General features: G+C 37.4%; 1 protein-coding gene across 4 annotated transcripts in view; it reads left to right on the top strand.

Annotated features, from left to right (window-relative positions):
* The window catches only part of LOC143032751 (phospholipid-transporting ATPase ABCA3-like), a 166,921-nt gene that overhangs the window by 110,511 nt on the left and 36,900 nt on the right, over positions 1-19,510 (top strand). For all 4 annotated transcript variants that reach the window (XM_076197727.1, XM_076197728.1, XM_076197729.1 and 1 more), the window contains 7 exons: positions 12,648-12,737; positions 13,298-13,440; positions 13,595-13,950; positions 14,142-14,234; positions 14,325-14,491; positions 15,675-15,906; positions 16,745-16,911. In XM_076197727.1, the coding sequence (XP_076053842.1) occupies positions 12,660-12,737; positions 13,298-13,440; positions 13,595-13,950; positions 14,142-14,234; positions 14,325-14,491; positions 15,675-15,906; positions 16,745-16,911 (1,236 nt within the window). In that variant the 5' untranslated portion in view covers positions 12,648-12,659. The remainder of the gene's footprint in view (positions 1-12,647; positions 12,738-13,297; positions 13,441-13,594; positions 13,951-14,141; positions 14,235-14,324; positions 14,492-15,674; positions 15,907-16,744; positions 16,912-19,510) is intronic.

The following is a 19,510-nucleotide window of genomic DNA, read 5'->3' as shown; positions in this document are numbered from 1 at the left end:
AGTGGAAGATTAAATCTAATTAACTCCTTGCCTTCTCTTCTTCCCTGCCCCCCTACACCCGCCTCTCACTCACGCCCTCCCTCCCCCCCCCACCTCGGTCTCTGCGCCCAATCTTCACAGCTCTAAATGTTTATATTATATATATATATATATATATATATATATATATATATATATATATATACGTACATATACGGTATATACAAATGTGTGTGTGTGTGTATTTTTCTTTTCTTCAATTTCCTTCCGTAGTTCATGAACACTGTGCATACGATCTCAAGGTTAGCGGCTTGTTGGCAGGCAGGCAGGCCATTGTCACTCTTATTGCCTCCCGCCATTAGGACGTTAGCTGTCTGTGAGCCTTCTTCCAGGCCCTGTAAGTCCGGATACGCCCCTACGGACCTCAGTTCCTTCTGAGATGAACAAAATCATATGACGTTATCAGACTAACATTATTATTGTTATCATCATCATTATTATTAATATTATTATTATTATGTATTATCATCATCATTAATATTATTATTATTATGTATTACAAATTGAATGTACATTTTACACCATTATTTGCTAATGGCCTTAACTCAATTTCTTCCCATATTTTGGGGGGCTCATTGACCAACGCGCATATTATTTTTATACAATAATAACATGATCATACACACACACACACAATATTATATATATATATATATATATATATATATATATATATATATATATTTCAATATATGCAAGCAGAAACTCACTTCACCGTGGGATACAAAATGCAAGAAGAACCACTGGAGAATATTAAAAAGTAAACGGTAAGTTATTTCGTGTATTACATCTTCAGACATCTGGGGATGTAATTTACGAAAGATCTTACAGTCTACTTTTTAATTTTCTCCATTGGTTCTTCTTGCACAAAGTATAGTGCGCATATACTGTATACTTACTAATGTGCAATTTGATTGTCATGATATGATGATTATCATGACAATCAAATTGCACAGGAGTATATATGCGCACGATACTTTGTAGATTAACTCTCTCTCTCTCTCTCTCTCTCTCTATATATATATATGTATATATATATATATATATATGTATATATATATATATGTATATATATATACGTATATATATACGTATATATATACGTATATATATATGTATATTTATATGTATATGTATATATATATATATACATATATATATATATATATACTTATATATATACATATATATATACATATATATATATACATATATATATATGTTTCATTAAAAGTGATGGCTAGTTGTGCATTAATAATTTTCTTAATGGTATTTTCCATATACCTTATTAAGGATTTGTTTTCCTTAGGAAGGAAATTTATGACTTGGCTGTATGTAGTCATATTAGCTAGATCGCTCCCTAGCGCACGTGACATTTCGTCCCTGCCCGTAATACCAGGTGACCTCCCCCAGTGATTAGCAAGTATAGGAACTCTAGTATAAAACTTAGATCTTTACTAGAATCTTCGGATTAATTCTTATCCCTATAGCTACTGAAGAAGGGTCTTGAACCCGAAATCGCGATCTAGCTAATATGACTACATACAGCCAAGTCATAAATTTCCTTCCTAAGGAAAACAAATCCTTAATAAGGTATATGGAAAATACCATTAAGAAAATTATTAATGCACAACTAGCCATCACTTTTAATGAAACATGCATTAGAGAAAAACTCCTGCCCAAATACACTGACAATATATATATACATATATATATTATGTATTCATATATGCAAGAACCACTCAACAATCATACACACACACACAATATTATATATATATATATATATACATATATATATATTATATATATTCATATATGCAAGAAGAACCACTCAAGAAAATTAAAAAGTAGACAAACATTTACGACTTCAGAGGCTGACACCATTATAAACAAATACGATGATGAAGAGCGACAGCGCTACCGTAAGATCTGTAAACCGTGAAGAAATAATTTCGCGAACTTCTAAGATTTCGATGTTCGAGTCCTCCTGGTTTCCTTCGCGCCGTCGTCGTCGTCTTCATTTTCGTTTTCTTTGCGTAACGACAAGGGATTTTCTATTTCGTCGTTGTTTTCTCCGTTTTCCTCAACTCATAATTATACACTCCTTCTGTTCATATTTTTTTTTCTCTTCTTCCTCCTCCTTCTTGTTCTCCTCCCCTTCCATTTCCCCCTTCCCCCTCCACTCCCATTCTCTTCTCCCCCTTCCTCTTCCTCTTCCTCCATCATCTCTTTCCCATCTTCTCGCTCACAATAGCCGGCTACGTAATTGGAGGAGTGCTGGTCTCGCATTCGCTTAGTTATGGGTTCGAGTCCCACATTCCTCTCCGATTCCTAGCGTAAAGCGCATAATAGGGCAAAGGTGACGGTGTTGGCCGCAGCTACTCAGCGCCTCCTGGCGTAGGCCCCTCAGTTTCTTCTTCTTTCTTGCTATATTTCTTTCAATTGAATATTGAAAAGTGCGTGTCTTGGAATTGTGTCATATAGTGTGTTTATGTCTATCCACTAGTTATATTCAGTCAAGTAGTATTTTTTTTTTATAAGGATATGTTGGGTTGTATTTGTGAGTGTTATTACAGGACTTTTTTTGTATTAATTTTGTTTTGGTATGTCTTGTTTAAATATATCAACAATCAGGATGTCTGTCAGTTCCAAGAGAACTGAAAGCAGCAAGATTTGTCCTATAAGAGATTCGTAGTCTGGTGCTGCATTTCAAGATGGCGGTGGGTGTCTGACATGTTGATGTAATTATTGAGCAACGCGGTCCGCTTTGAGCTGAATAGCATAGTATGGTTTTAGCGGACCGTCGTTTTGTTCAGCTAATGTATAGACGCGAAGAGTTTCCAAGCCTGAATAGAAATTAAGGTGGTATTTTTAAATAAATTCTTTCCTTATATAAATCTTGTGTAAATCCTTACAAGGGAAAGATTTATATGAGGAAATAATTTTTTTAGAATACCACCGCTAGAATCTTACAGTGGTATTCCTATAAAATATTTATACATTACTTATATAAATCTCTTCCTTCCAAGGATTTATATAATATTTATATATATATATATATATATATATATATATATATATATATATATTTTTTTTTTTTTTTTTTTTTTTTTTTTTTTTAGAATAACAACGTTAGTTACGTGTTTACATGCGCCTATCCCATGACGGAATTTAGATATTTTCTACGCAATGTCGCCGGAAACCAATTACATTTCTCTTGTTCGCGAAACTGAATCGTGGGAGCCACCACAATTCATGCCGAATCATTCCCTCCACATGCGCCGAGACCACTACGGAGAGAAATGAGAAATAATTGTCGAAATGAAATTATCTACTCCTGAAGCCGAATTGTTTCTTTGTGGTCGTTTCATGTTTCCGTTTGGCTGAAATTACGAGATCACAGGTCAGAGGCCAAGATGGTTCAGTTTCACACACACACACTGTATCCATCACCATTACTAACCATCACCCACCACGCACGTGATCCACATGCTTGCAACAGAGCGAGACTTCCTCTTGCTTACCTTGCATTTCCCACGACATGCACCCCTAACACAGCACAATTTGAAGACAAACAAGTATAGATACCTAGTGTCACCAGACTAACGTATCATAAATCCTTTTATTATAACTGCCCTAGTGTATTACGCATAAACTAACATAGATATAATATACCTAACAATATCCACCAATTATACAACTAACCCTTATATATCTAAACCGTCCCCAATCCATAGATTAACGAGACTAACGCCTTTGCTTACAGCAACCCTTCTAACCCTATATATTCTATGACATCCATGTAATGTTGCCAGAGCTGGAGTAGGTGAAGAACCTACTGCCAGAGGCTGGGTAGGTCACGAACCTACCGGCCGGAGGTCAGAGCTATCGTGCCCTAGGTCAAGGCCTGGCACTTATTGTATTTAGCCCCAAAGGGCATCCGATTTGTAGTTTAATCTCAAATGTCTTCTTTAAAATAAACAACGTAAACTCCCGCTTTGGAGTCTATCTCGCCACATTAAGACTTCCCTACGTAACCATATATAACGGTTACTAAACCATACCTACAAAGGTATACACCGGTGGCCACAACCCCATACCTACCACTGGTATACAACAAACGTACCTACACCAGGTATACAACTGGTGTCCAGCGGTGCTCTCACCCACACCATATTTTAACGGTTACTCAACCATACCATAACGGTATACACTGGTATACACAGGTATACAACTGGTGTCCAGCGGTGCTCTCACCCACACCATATTTTAACGGTTATTCAACCATACCATAACGGTATACACTGGTATACACCAGGTATACAACTGGTGTCCAGCGGTGCTCTCACCCACACCATATATAACGGTTACTCAACCGTACCACACTGGATTCATACATACCTACACTGGTATACAACTGGTGGCTCGCGGTGGCCACAACCACGTATATAACGTATACAACACACACACACACACACACACACACGGTGCAGCGGCACCGTTCTCGACCGCTAACTCAACGATTCGTGTTCGAGTCCCATCCAGGGCTGAAAATTTCAGCATCGCCGACACTCCAACAGCTATCGATCACGAGTCAAACACGTGATCCAAGGCCGTGGTGAATCACACTCATTCTTGGAATAGTTTAGCCATAGAAAATATTATACCGTAAGCTAAAGCCATATACGAAATGAAAACTAATTATGATAGCTTATTTCCTGTGTACTACAACTAGGTAAATGCATACACACATACATACACACGGTCAACTCTCATACTGTGGTTAGCGTTGCGAGTTGTCACCTTGCAGACCAAGGAACGAGCCCCTTTTTGTGCATGAAAAGCATCACAATACCGCAAATCGTCACGGTCCCCCTTGAGTAAAGGAATGATTTTGTTGTGTATGTTAAGTATGATATACGTATTGTTACAGCGTACCTGAAGGTTGCTGGTGCAACACAAGACTAATTTCTCCAAAGTGTTTGGATTAGAGTGAGGGAAAAGGATAATATAAATGCAACAGTAAATGACAGAACTCTCATTCATGGGTAGAAGGAAGTCCTATACATAAATAAAGCGGCCGAGTGTGTGTGTGATTCACCATGGTCTTGGATCACGTGTTAGACTAGTGATCGACAGCTATTTCCCTCCCGGAAGAGAGCTCAGAGCTTATATATGACCGATTTATGGGTAATGTTGTGACCTTACAAACACACACACACCCAACACCCCGCCCACGAGAGTTGGAGTAACAACCCGCAGCGCAGCGATACTGAATTTACTTAAGCCCAGGGCGGGATTCGAACTCGGACCGCCGTAGTGGCGGTTGGGAACTCTACCACCGCGCCATTGAGTCGTGTGTGTGTGTGTGTGTGTGTGTGTCCAGGGCGGATGAGGTAAACAACCTTACCAAAGGCAAGGTTGCACCATAACACGTGAATGGAACAGCCTGACAAACAGAAGATAATATACGAGAACGTGTATTATTTATCGAAACTTATTCCATTTCTATCGGAAGCACTTTGACACTAGATTATTTTTTTTTTTTTTTTTTTTTTTTTTTTTTCAGGACAATGATCATCATTTCCTCCAATTTTAGGTCTTTTTTTCCTGTTTCCTCCTCGTCGTAGTTAATGATATTTTTTAATCGTCGCCTTCACTCGTATCTGAATTGCGTTCAGGATGAACGATGAGATCAGAGGAATAGCAAATGATGCGAAGAAAGAAATAATGTCCCAAGTGCTCGAACACGGAACTTCATATTGTTTACTTCTTGTTCGAGTGATCTGCTATATCCCAGCTTCGTGCAGGTGTGCGCCGCGCTCACCTGTTCTCGACCTTTTTCACTCGATTCATGAATTCTCAATATCCATATGTCACTCCTCCATTGCTCTCCCAAATCCCACCCCGCTAAAAAATACATATAAAAAAAGAAAATAATAATAATGAAAATAATAATAGTAATAATAATAATAATAATAAGAGAATGTCATAAAGCAGAGGGTCTCTCTTCAACAACAAAATTGACAATCATTATTATAATTTAAGCCAGGACAGAGTGGTGGATTTTTTTTTCCAGGTTCCTCACATCATATAGAAATGTTTAATTTGTAACATCAGGACAAGGACCCCTTAAAATCTCGTCATGGCTACCTTAGGGGTCATGAGATCCACCGGACTAGCCTGTTCCCTTCATACGAACCAGGACAACATGCTTCTGCAAAGAGAACATCATGCAGAAGTTCGTATAACGTTACAAGATTAGTCGGATATTCTCAAACCGAAGACTTAGGCGCCCACGTGACCAAAGACGCGTCGAAGGGCATGAATACTCAAGAATCATCAACATAAGACCCCAAGACTTGTTGTCTTCTGCCAAGGAACAAAATATGAGTGTCTTTTTCTTCTCCGTGGTTTGCGGGGCTGATGTTCGGACCTCAATCTTGCCGGTGATCCGGGACTGTTCGAACGCAGGAGAGGCGGTGTCCGCGCTACAGCCACATCAGTGTCAATGCACACAGTGACGTCCGTCACCAAGTCACCTCGGGTCCGAGGTAATCAGCGGTCGTGGGTCATTACATTGGGGATGCACCTTCCCAACCTCTACGTTATCTTTCAATCCACTTTCGTAGAAAACATCAGATTCATCCAGATTGGACTTTCACTCAAAACGGACAGGTTAAAGGTAATACAGGCAAGTACTTGGACTTAACCGCCCTCCTTACCTTGGAATCAAAACTGGTGAATATTGATAACTCAACACTGGCACTAGTGATAAACAATAATAGTTCAATAATGGCATGTCGCCTAATGATCCTGTTTAACACCGTTACACTTCACTGTGTTCTCTCTCTGGATGGATAAATGGATGTAAGATTGAACAAGTGACCTCGAATTAATGAGATTCAATGTGTATCCATAGAAACGGCGATGAGTAACCGTAGACTTGTGCGTGTGTGTGTGTGTGTGTATTTACCTAGTTGTATTTACCTAGTTGTATTTTACGGGAAGGGGAGCTATGCTCGTGAGGTCCCGTCTTCATATCTCATTTTATCTAAACTATTTTTAAATTCATGTATTGTTTTTGCACACACCACTTTCTCATCTAACTTGTTCCAACTGTCTATTGCTCTGTGAGGAAAGCTGTTCTTTTTCAAATCTCTTCTATAGTTGTCTTTTTTTATTTTCTTTCCGTGTCCTCTTGTATTTCTGTCATCCCATTTTATCAGATTCTCTCTATCAGTAATTTCTATGCCTTTCATGATTCTGTAAATAGCTATCAAATCTCCTCTCTCTCTTCTTTGCTCTAGTGTCTGTAGTTTAAGTTTTTGTAGTCTCTCTTCATATGATAGTTTTGAGAGTGTTGGTGCCAGTTTAGTAATTGCTCTTTGTATTCTTTCAAGTTTTTTTATACATTTTTTTGTACTTGGTGACCATATCGTTGCTGCATATTCCAATCTTGGTCTTATCAGGGTGATTAGGATTTTCCTCACCATTTCTTCATCCAGGTATGTAAATGCCACTTTGATTGTTCTTATTAAATTATAAGTTTCTCCAAAAATCTTATTTATATGTTTCTCAGGTGACATATTATTCATAACAATGACTCCCAGGTCCCTCTCATTTTCTACTCTTTTTATTCCTTCTTCTCCCAAATTATATGATCCTGTTATTCTGTTTTTGCTTTTTCCAAATTCCATTATACTACACTTTTTTGTATTGAACTCCATCTCCCACTTCCTACTCCATTCTTGTACTTTATTTAGATCTCTCTGTAGTGATTCACAATCCTCTTCAGTTTTCACTCTTTTCAGTAATTTTGCATCATCTGCAAAGAAGCTCATATAGCTTTCAATTCCTTCATCCATATCATTAATATATATAGCAAACATTATTGGGGCCAGAACTGTTCCCTGCGGGACACCGCTTATTACTTCATTCCATTTTGAGTGCTGATCTCTTATCACTACTCTCATTTTTCTTTCTTGCAAAAAGTCTTCCATCCAATTTAGCAATTTACCTTGTATTCCTCCTTCATATTCTAATTTCTTAAGCAACTTCTTATGTGGTACTTTGTCAAAAGCTTTTTTTAGGTCTAGAAATGCACAATCAGCCCATCCATCTCTTTCTTGTATTATATCTATTAGTCTTGAATAGAAACATATTAAATTGGTGACGCATGATCGTCCTTGTCTGAATCCAAATTGCCTTGGATTTAGTACGTTGTTTTTTTCCAAGTATTTTACCCATCTACTTTTGATAATTCTTTCACATATTTTTGCTATTGTACTTGTTAGAGAGACTGGTCTATAGTTGGTAGGTTCTTCTTTATTTCCTCCTTTATATATAGGTACTATATTTGCTTTTTTCCAATCTTCTGGAACTTTTCCTTCTTTTAAGGAACTGCTTATTATGCTATGTATTTTGTCTGCCAGTTCATTCCTACATTCTTTCAGAATCCAGTTTGCTATTTCATCTGGCCCATGCGATTTTCTGACATCAAAATTACCCAAGTGTGTCAATATTTCATTCTTCGTTACTTCTATTTCTTCCATAGGGGGGACTTTTTCCTTCCACTCAATCTCTTCAGGTTGTATATTTTCCCTTGTAAACACTGATTTAAAATGTTTGTTCATAATTTCTGCCATTTCCATTTCCTCAGTGTATTCAACTCCTTGTCTTAATTTCTCCAAGTCTTGTTTGTTTTTCAGTTTATTGTTTACAAATCTGTAGAATAGTTTTGGTTGATCTTTACACTTTTCTATAACATCTTTTTCATATTTTCTTTTTTCCTCTCTGCACTTTTGTACATATTCATTTCTATAACCAGTATATATTTTCCATTTTTCAGGTCTTCTGTCTTTTTTCCATCCGGTCCAGGCTTTGTCTCTTTTGTCTTTTAACTCCCTACAACTTTTGTTGTACCAGCATTTTACATATTCTTTTTCTTGTTTTTGTCTTGGGACATACTTTTCCACTCCTTCTTTGTAAATTTTTGTCAAAATATTCCATTTCTCTTCCACTGATGTTTCTTCTTTGTATATTTCTTCCCAGTTTTCTTGTTGGAAGAATTCTCTTATTTTATCAAAGTTTGTTTTTTCATACATCATTCTTCCTTTTCTATATTGTTCATTTCTTTTCATATATTTTTCTTCATTAAGTTCCAGTTCAATCAATATGTGGTCACTTTTACCTATTGGTGTTTTATATTCAATCTTGTCCACTATTCTAGGTTCAGATGTAATTATTAAGTCTAGCCTCGATGGTTCTTCTTCATTTCTATACCTAGTGTTCTCTTGTATCCATTGTGTCATTGAATGGTCAGTAATCATCTCAAGTAGAGCATTTCCCCATGAGTCATCACCACTCTTTACTGTCATTTCTTCCCAGCAGATTTCTTTGCAATTAAAGTCGCCCATCATAACTATTCTTCCTCCGTCTTCCATTATTTTAGTTAATGCTATCTTTGTGTCCTCTAACATACTTTTATGTTCACTCTCCTCCCATGAGGCTGTTTTCGGAGGCACATAATTGATCACAAATTTTCTGCTCTTCTTATCTCGGTCTTCCACTTCTATCATAATCATCTCTACTGTATTCTTTCCATATATGACACCTTTCACGTTTATATCCTTCTTTGTCAGGAACATAACTCCACCCCCTTGTTTTTTCTCTCTGTTTCTAATCCAATAATTGTATGTATCATGTCCTACACTGTTGGGTGGTAGTGGGCCTTTTAATTTTGTTTCTACAATTCCCATTATGTCCGGTTCTTTTTCTTTCAAATAATCATTCAGTTCATTCAATCCTGTTATCAATCCATCTATATTTGTGTAAGACACTCTTAGTTTTCTGCCACTTCCATTGTGTTCTCTGTTTCCCTTATGTTTTTCTTTAGTATGTCGAACTGCTTTATTTTCATGTTCACTACTCTCCAATAGAATCTCTCTTTCTCTGACTCCGTTCTTTCCTCGTTTTTTGCCTTAGCTTCAATTCTTTTCTGCTTTTCTGCCTCTCTTTCCTCCTTATTCATTTCTCTTTTTATCCATACCTTTTTATATTGATCATTTGTTGCTAGTTTCCCTGTCTTGGATAGAATTTTCTCTGCCGTTGTTTGTGACCTGAATTTAATCTTAATTGGTCTGGTCTTATCTGTACTATATTTTCCGAGTCTGAATTTTTCCTCAATTTCCTTTATAATTTCTGGTTCATCTTCCTGGACTAATTTTAATAAACTGCTTACCCTTTCATTTTCCTCCTTGATTCTTGCGGTTCTATCTGGGTTATGTTTCTCTTCCATTCCTAATATAATTATACATTTCTTTTTGTCAGCTAATTCTCTTACTATATTCTCCTTCTGTCTCATCACTTTAATAACTGAGTCTTCATTATGTTCTTTCAATTGCTGTTTGACTATGTCAGTGAATGAAACCTTATTCCCTTCTTGAGTTATTCTCCAATTTTTAGCTTCTGTAGCTATTTTCTCACTGTTTTCATTACTATTCTTCTTCAATTTCTCATTCTCCTCCTTTACATTTCCTAACTGTCTTTTTAGGTCCTCTACTTCTTCAGTTAAGTTTCTGTTAGCCTTCTCTAGTTGTTCCAATCTTTCAATTCTCTGGAAGATGGAGTCTACCTTACCTAACTTACGTTCCAAGTCCTCGATCACCTTATCAACTCTCTCCTCTAGTCTTATCAGTCGGGGGGGGGTTGTGTCCCCCCCCACCCTCTTTAAATCCCTGGAACATATTCTCGTCACTTTCTACTGTATTTCTCCTCTCTATACTTCTAATCTTTACATTTTTATTTGCCATTTCGTCATCCGGTGGTCGTTTCATGTTGACCTTACGCCCGTCTGCCTGGGCCAAGTCCTCCACATCCTCATTTCCTTCCATTTCCCCAGCAATCCCTCCCCTTCTCCTCTTTTCCTACTTACCTACTGCCTCACGAGCAATTTCCCCCCCCCCCCTGCAAATACAAAAAGGCACTTCTCTTTGCGTTGGTATCCACAATCTGCACTTTTCTTCAGAGCGTTCGTCAAGCCGTCCGTTCGTTGAAAGTGTGTGTGTGTGTGTGTGTGTGTGTGTGTGTGTGTGTGTGTGTGTGTGTGTGTGTGTGTGTGTGTGTGTGTGTGTGTGTGTGTGTGTGTGTGCTTGCTGGCTGAGCGGGTTAGGGCGTCGTTACTTGCGGCGAAGGTCGAGGGAATGGCGGTTCGAATCCTGCCACCGGTGAAGTTGAACCAAAGGCATGGTTAATCAAATTCCACGCTACAAAACCCTCTGTGATGGGCACCGTTCTAGCCTTCCGATAGAGAGGAGCTTGTGACGTTAAACCATAATATATATATATATATATATATATATATATATATGCATACATATATATATGCAATATATACATACATATATATGTACGTGTGTATCTGTGTGTGCGTCTGTCTGTGTTGTGTATAGATATACATATCATTTCTATTGCCTCCAGTCATATCTCCTTCACTTTTCTCTGATTTTTCCGATACTTTACCGACCACACTAGTAAATAACGAGAAATTGTAATTGCATTGGCGCCGTTTACTTTTCGTAAAAAAAAATCTAAAATTATTTATTTCCGTTTGGTGATATACCTTCTGTGGGTCAACACTTAAAAAAACTCACTAGTAGTTTACCCAGTTCGTCTGTAAACTGGTTTAATATGCCATCTAGCCTCGCGCTGTTTCTTTTTCCGTTATTTTGATCATGTTTTGAAATCTGGTTATCCTCGGTCCTCTAATTTCCAGCTCTTTCTCAGAAAACATCGTCGAATTTGCCACTTAAAGTTTTGTACATATCTTCTTTCTTGCCTAAAAGGTGCATATGAAGTATATGTTGATTTTTCGTCACATTTTTTTTTAATTGGCTTCTTACGAATTGGATTCTATATTGTTTTTCGTAAGGATACAATTTACAGCGCTTTGTTGCTCTTCTCTCCTCTCTCTCTCTGTCCACATCACGTGCGAGCGTGTGTAGACAAACTAGACATACTGATCTAGGCAAGTATGGTCATTTGGCGAGGGCACGGCATTTGTTCGACTTGGTATGCTGTTACTTCATCGTTATTTTTTCACGTCTTTTTCTTCTTCTTTTTATTTTAAAGTGCAAGCCTTTTAGTGCGTGGCCTTCATTTTATTCGGTGGTCTTAAGAAGCTTGAACAACCCATGTCTGTAGAAAGTCAGTGTACTGGAAATATGTCTTATAAGGAATATGTTGATAATATGCTCACGGTTGTCCAAAACCACATACGATTGTTTTGGGTGAATCAACTTTCAGGTGAACGTATGTGTATTAGAATCAGACATGTTAATACATATTGAGAAGTCTTGCCCTCTCAAAATTTTCAGTACATTTTTTCGTGTAATTACCACAATCCTGATGAGGACATTATTATTATCTTCAAACGATAAAGTCTTCTTTATTATTGTTTTAATTATTATTATTATTATTATTATGCACTATCTCGTTCGTGGTATTTCACACCTCACTAAATAGAATTTTTTATGATTTATAGTATATTTCCGATGTAGTTTCTTGGCTAAAGTTTCTAAAGTGTCGACATTTTTTCTCCACAGAACGCCAAGAACATGGCAGGATGTTCCGCAGGATTGAAAAGATTTGGACTTCTCTTATGGAAAAACTGGATATTACAGAAACGCAAAAAGGCAAGTTGTACCAGTTGTATATTACTTACATAAAATATCACAAGTTATATTCTAATACTGAACACAGAGGAATATATTAAAACAGGTGAAAGTAAGGTTGTCTAAAATTCTTGGTTAGTCACTGTTTTTGTATGGTTGTGAAATATGGAATTTGATTTCCTATTTGTATGTTGTGTTTTCCGTGTGTGGTTTGTATGCGATATTTTCCCTGTGTACATTACGTGATCTCCCAGCGTGTTTGTGTGTGGTTATTTTGTGTATGTTTATCTGTACGTGGTGCTCTCTTTGTGTGTTTGTATGAGATGATCTCCCTGTTAATCTGTTTGCAAGGTTAGATATATGGGTGTTCCCTCGGTTTCAGTAATTACCACCTGCCTCAGCTTTCCAGGCACGTAGAGCAAATATTTTCCTTATCGCATCTTACAGCATCTTTTCATTGATTTTTAACAGTATGAAAAACGGTGGCAACAGTAGGGAGAAAACAGGAGATATCAAATTTTGTCGGTGTGACGGAAATGACAAATGAAGTATAATTTACCTATGTTATTTTGGTTATACAGATACAAACGGTAGTGGAAGTTGTGTTGCCGATTGTCTTCTGTGTCCTTCTGGTAGTGATACGAGATTTAGCACCATCAGACACGTACCCCCAGCCTACTTTCTACACTCCCTTTGGAGTTTCCACGCTTCCAGCCAACCTCACGTGAGTTTTCACACCAATGCTATCCCCCTTATTTTCTGAAACGACAAGCGAGAACACAAATAATAGTCTCCTTTTGTACTTTATACCTGGTTGCTAAATGACGTCCAAGGTTTCAGATCTGTATTTATATACTGGTTCTTCTTCTTTCTTTCAGTCCATCAGACACCAAGAGCTTTCTTGACAAAATGGCAGAAACTTTCTTTGAAAGCGACCAGTCGAGACGAAGACGTAGGTCGCTTCCTGCCGAGTCGATCCACTTAGGAGCCGTGGAAAGCGTAGGGCAACCTCCTCCTCCTCCAACATCTCCCCTATCACCCTCCTCCCACCTTCCCCCCACCCAGTACTCCCATCCGGCCTTCCAAGAAGTGCCAGTTCCTCTCCGTCCTCCCTTACTGTCCCCTAAATCCAAAACTGGCTTACCTCGCACTCACCCACACTATGAGAATATCAACAGTCACTATGGTGGACCAAAGGAGAGGAAAAAGAGATTTCTTTTTGGACTCTTTGGTGGTAAATATGAGGACACGAGTTTTGTGCGCATTTGAAAAAGAAAAATGTTATTATTATTATAATTATTGCCACTATCATTATTATTATTATTATTTTATTTTGATGTAAATGGTAATGGAACCGAAAACAGAATTGACAATTTCTGTTTATGCAGTAATGTCGTACGTCTATATTTTTCCTATACATTTCAGATAGTCTTTGGCCTATCGCTTACACGCCAAACAACACAGCCGTTACCGAAGTTATGAAAATTGTGGCAGACCTTCTATATGTCGACATCATTGGTAAAATTATACGAATTTTGGTTCGATAAATTTTCTTGCATATAATGACAATCTCACAGTTCTGCAAAACTCATCTCGTATAAATTCTAGGTTATGGATTTGCTACGGAGGAGGAAATGGTGCAGAAGTTGACGACGATCTCAGAGGACGTGAAGAAAAGTAGCACCTTCTCTTTCTACGGAGTTGAGGATGTTCTTGGTGGGATTGTCTTCACCAGTCCTTTTCCCAAGAACGACACTTTTCCAGATAAAATCGAGGTAGGTTCATGACCAGCATTTTCTTTTGGCCTTAGCCTTAGCAAAAATAAATAAATAAATAAATAAATGAGCCAAAATCCTATTATCGGCTTTCTGATTGGCATCATTTTGTTGGCATGGGATACTCATGCAGTGTTTTTAAATTTTAAAAAGTCCAGTAATAATTGTTTATATAATTTACAATATACATTTTTGAGGTGGGAATTTATTTGATGTGTCAAGTGACCTACATTTATTGACTTATTTTATTGATTAACTAATTTATTTTTAGTCGAGATTGTTACTGCGCATCATGCGCATGCGTGATGATTTAGATTATCGTATTAATATACCAGAACGCACCCTCATTTAAAATCATGTCACCATTCCAGTATAAAAATATTTAGCTGATTTATGTTATCTATACACTCATTTAAAAAAGATCATGTTTATTCTGACGTAACTATATAAAATGTGATGTATAGCCACGATCCAGTTTCTACCACACTCAGGCTCACGATGAGTAACATTGTCTGGTTGGGAGCTGTGATATTTCTGAAAACCAAAGTAGTTTGTAAACGCTGCCTACTGGGAACGCGATAGTTCCTTACGAAATATGCACTTGGCATTTACACTGATTAAATCATGAAATTTAATCATCATGGCTATAAATACGAATATTTCTGCTTTAGAATGTTAATGTGACGTCAGTAAGATTCGCTATATCAGGCGGCGGATATTCAAATATTGTAAATTATAAGGTTGTGGACTGTAAACAATTTACAATATGGCTACATGAGCCGTTGCAGTCTGATGAACTTTAAAATAAAAGAAGGAGAAGAGGAAAACCTGTTCATAGATCCTTTACAATCTGAGGATTTGGAACAGCATTGTATAACGGATAGCGTTGATGACGTAAACTGACAGGTGACGGTTGCTGATCTTAATTTCAAATTACTAGGGGGCTCAAGTAGAGTTCATCCATATCCGAGGGTTGCAACGGGGTTAGGGGACGAATTGGTTTGAGTTGGTGGGGGACTGAACTCTTTCCATTAAACAGCAGTTTTCATTCATTTCTATTTATTTTATTATTGTGTCCAGACATCAGATCTTTCTCATCGTATCCCAGCCAATCTTATTCGTGGATCCCACGTGACTGACGACATTTTGTGTAAGGTTTCACGCAATGCCTTTTATCTTACAGTACAAGATACGTTTAAAAGGAACTCCAAGACATGGAAAGAAGCACATCCCTTTCGCACCCCCTCCCCAGTGGCTCACTCAGGTCAGCTACCCCCTTTTCCAAGTGCCTGGCCCCAGGGGTAGAAATGACAACACCGGCGGAATTCCAGGTTACTACGATGAAGGTTTCTTAGCTCTCCAGCACACCATTGACATGGCTATCGCAGAATATATTTCTGGTAAAACGCCTCAAGGTAAATGGAACCTTAGGAAAACATTCTTTAGTTTCAAATTCTACTTGACAGATTATATCCTTGTTATTGTTGACAGCTGATACTGACAATATTGGGTGCTATTTTAGTGTGAGATCTACCTCCCGTTAGCACTATAGCGTGAGGTCTACCATTTCCATACATTTATTTTAGCGATAAACACATATTTTGTACACATCCTAGGAATGACTTGTAGTTGGATTTCTAATTACATTTATATTAAAGGAAGAAACGTAAAAATAAACATGTTATATATTTCCATACATTTATTCTAGCGATACACACTTCGTACATCTTCTAAGAATGACACAAATAGGTTAGGTTAGGTCACGTGGACAGGTCACGGTTTTGATGTATGTGGGCAAGACACGTTTGATGAGCAGGTGTAGGAAGCGTCCTGGGTGAACGCGGGTCACGTGGTAGCCCTCAGGCTGCACCTGGGTAGGCGACATATTTTAGTGGGCAGGATAGATAAGATGGGGAAAGGGAGGGAAGGGGGGTTAGTGGAAGGAAAGAATGAAATGGAAGGAAGTTAGAATTATGATAGATGTGGGGCAGACCCACTTGCTCCGTTATATATATGGCGGTAGACCTCACGCTTAAGTAGCACCCAATATTGTTAGGAAATAGAGTTACGGGAGTTTTGTGAAATTATTCATGAAATATATATTTTTATTTGTTTTATTTATTTCAACCAATTAATTAATTTTATTTATTTATTACGGGAATTTTGTGAAATTATTCATGAAATATATATTATTTGTTTTATTTATGTTAACCAATTGATTAATTCTATTTATTTATTTTTTCAATTCAAAAGATTGGTCTGCGGTGGAGCTCCAAAGAATGCCATACCCAAGTTTCATAGACGACAAGTATTTGGTCGCTCTTCAGGCTTGGTTACCTCTCATTCTTCTGCTGTCATACATTTATCCAGCAATCAACATTGTCAAGAGCGTTGTCCACGAGAAAGAAAAGAGGTTGAAGGTATGCATTTTATCGTACATGTTGTAACATAAAAATGAAGGAGACGGCAGAAGACCATATGGCCTACATTAGGTAGTTCCATGTCCATTACTATATACCCATAAAGTTATCTAACTTTCTCTTAAAACAACTGATAGTTTCAGCGTACATAAAAAGTTGAATGAAAATATTTCTCTATTCTATCCCCCACATTATGAAATTCATAGGAGATAATTTTGGATAAATTAAATGGGTAGGTCATTGCATTGTATATAAGGGAAAGGTTGGTGAAGGTAGTAGATAAAAAAAATAGTTTGAGATTGCAAAGAAAAAGAAGAAAAAATATATCATGGACAGCCTTATGTAAGAGATCAGTGGTCAGGTAGCTATACAAGAAAAAAAAATGGAAAAGCAATGTATTTTCGGGCATATAACACGCACCCGAACTTTGGCAGGTCCGTTCTCGTGGGGGGGGGGTGTGGAATATGCTAGGTAACTCGGCCAGTTAGCGTAATTAGAAAGCTGCTGAAACTGTAAATAAAAAAAATATGTCACTATAAGAATTACAAATTATAATATGAATGGGTTGTCTATTCTTTTATAATCCATAAACATTAAGAATATAGCGTTCGCGTGTTGCACCAAAACCTCTTGGCTTTTTATGGTAATTGGTTTTCCGCATAGAATACGAAAATATCGTAATGATATTACGTAGGAACTAAAATATATACATTAATTTAAAAACAAACATACTGCACTGACTGCTTGGCGCGTGCAATTGGTCGGCTGAGCGTTGTCCCATCTTCAATATACAGTAAACCCTCAATATAACGGACGATATGGCGTTATATCCGAAGATCCGTTATAACAGAGGGTTTGACCGGTCAGATTTTTTGCCCGTTATATCTGTATATCGAGAGTTTACGATACAAACAACATGCAGCCAGCGACAGACCCTTGCATTACACATGTGCAGTGGCCCCATGCTAAACAAGTCAAAATAAACTAAGTTAATTTAACCGTTTATTTTGCCGCGTTTAGCACGGGAGGGATGGGGGAAAGAGTGTTGCCAGAAAGGACCACTTTGCATACGTACAAGGCTGTCACGTCAGTTGCAAGCCCAATGTACAGCCACATTCCGCTTTGAACACAGGTTTGCTTAAATGTGGTGGTAAATACAAATTACATTTATATTTGTAATTTATAATATCTAATTGTTAATCTAACAAAATTTGGGAAACCCTTTTGTAAGGAGAGATTTTAGAGTTGTTTATGGTACTGTTATGCCTATTGCAGATTGAAACTACCACTTACCAGTAGACCCAGCCTACTCGAAGCTTGAGCTTGATATAAGGCACAGGGTAATTTCCCGAGACACTTTTTACCAAAGAAAGATGTATATTTATTTATTTCTTAAAGTAAATTAATACGTCTTATGTGCCCGAAAATACAGTAAAATAACTAAATTCATATTTTTGAGAACTGAACCAGACGCCATTTTCTATAATAGTATATACAAGCGGAGAGGTTGTGCATATTTTTGTTTGTTCATTTATTGGTCTACTGATTGTATAATGAAAAAAATAAGATCTTACAGAAGTAACACCGATAAGGTTAGGTAGTGCATCAGTATTTCACCAGTTCTCAGCCAACTTAGCAAATTTAGGGTTTCTGTAATACAAGTATTTAAGTTTTTATTGGTGATAGCGAACATTTCTATACTTGGTGGCATTTTGTCTCTTCAAATGTTTCAGTCTTTTATTTATATTTTTCATTCAGTATTTTGTTAGATTTATGATTATCTGTGCAGTAATGTCCAAATGGCCATTTCTCCATTGTATGTCGCATTGTGCATTTCACATTTTTAAAATTTAAATATAGTTAATCCGCTGCTATCTTGATAGCCGAACAGAATGACTTTGTGTAACAAGTTTAATTCGTTCTTGACCCTCCAAGTTAATTAATATTTAACCCGTTTTGTCACATTTAACCATATGAAATATTAACATACGCTTATTGAAAAAGAATAAACATAAAAAATAAATATTGGGTAGGTAGGAATGGCATGAAGCCATAGGCTGCGGGCAGCCAATCACGGTACCCCAGACGACCTGACGTCACAACCAATCAGGGTTGGGAGCGAGCTAAAGTAGAGAGATTGGCACTTCTCTCTGAAGCGATATCCTCTGAATAATGCCAAAGCTGGAATGGCGGGAAGGTTCAAGCCAATCAGTGCCCTGAATTCCCTTACATCACAACCAATCAGCATGTGTAAGCCACAGCCCCGCACTTATCGATAGAGCAACAACCGGGCGCGTTTGGGGCGCAAGTTTTATTTATGTTCAATTTTATCTATTATTTCCGTTATTACCTCTATTATTATTTTAAAATCTGAGAAAAGCGATAGCTGAAATCTCAGTAGCGGAGGACTGATTGTAGTTATTATCTCTAACAATTCCCCGCCAAATTTGTACCAAATAGATTTTGGAAAGTAGTGATATAAAAAGGGGAGATTACACAGTAAACCAGTTCAGAAAAATAGTCTTTATTTATATATGTATATATTTTTTCAGTCCGTCCCTGTCTCTTTTCTCTATCTTCTTTCCTTTTCTAACAATTC

This window comes from Oratosquilla oratoria, chromosome 14 (genome assembly GCF_046742065.1).
Source record: "Oratosquilla oratoria isolate Oo_2021 chromosome 14, ASM4674206v1, whole genome shotgun sequence".
Lineage (NCBI taxonomy): Eukaryota > Metazoa > Arthropoda > Malacostraca > Stomatopoda > Squillidae > Oratosquilla > Oratosquilla oratoria.
This window is presented reverse-complemented; position numbering and strand designations above follow the sequence as displayed.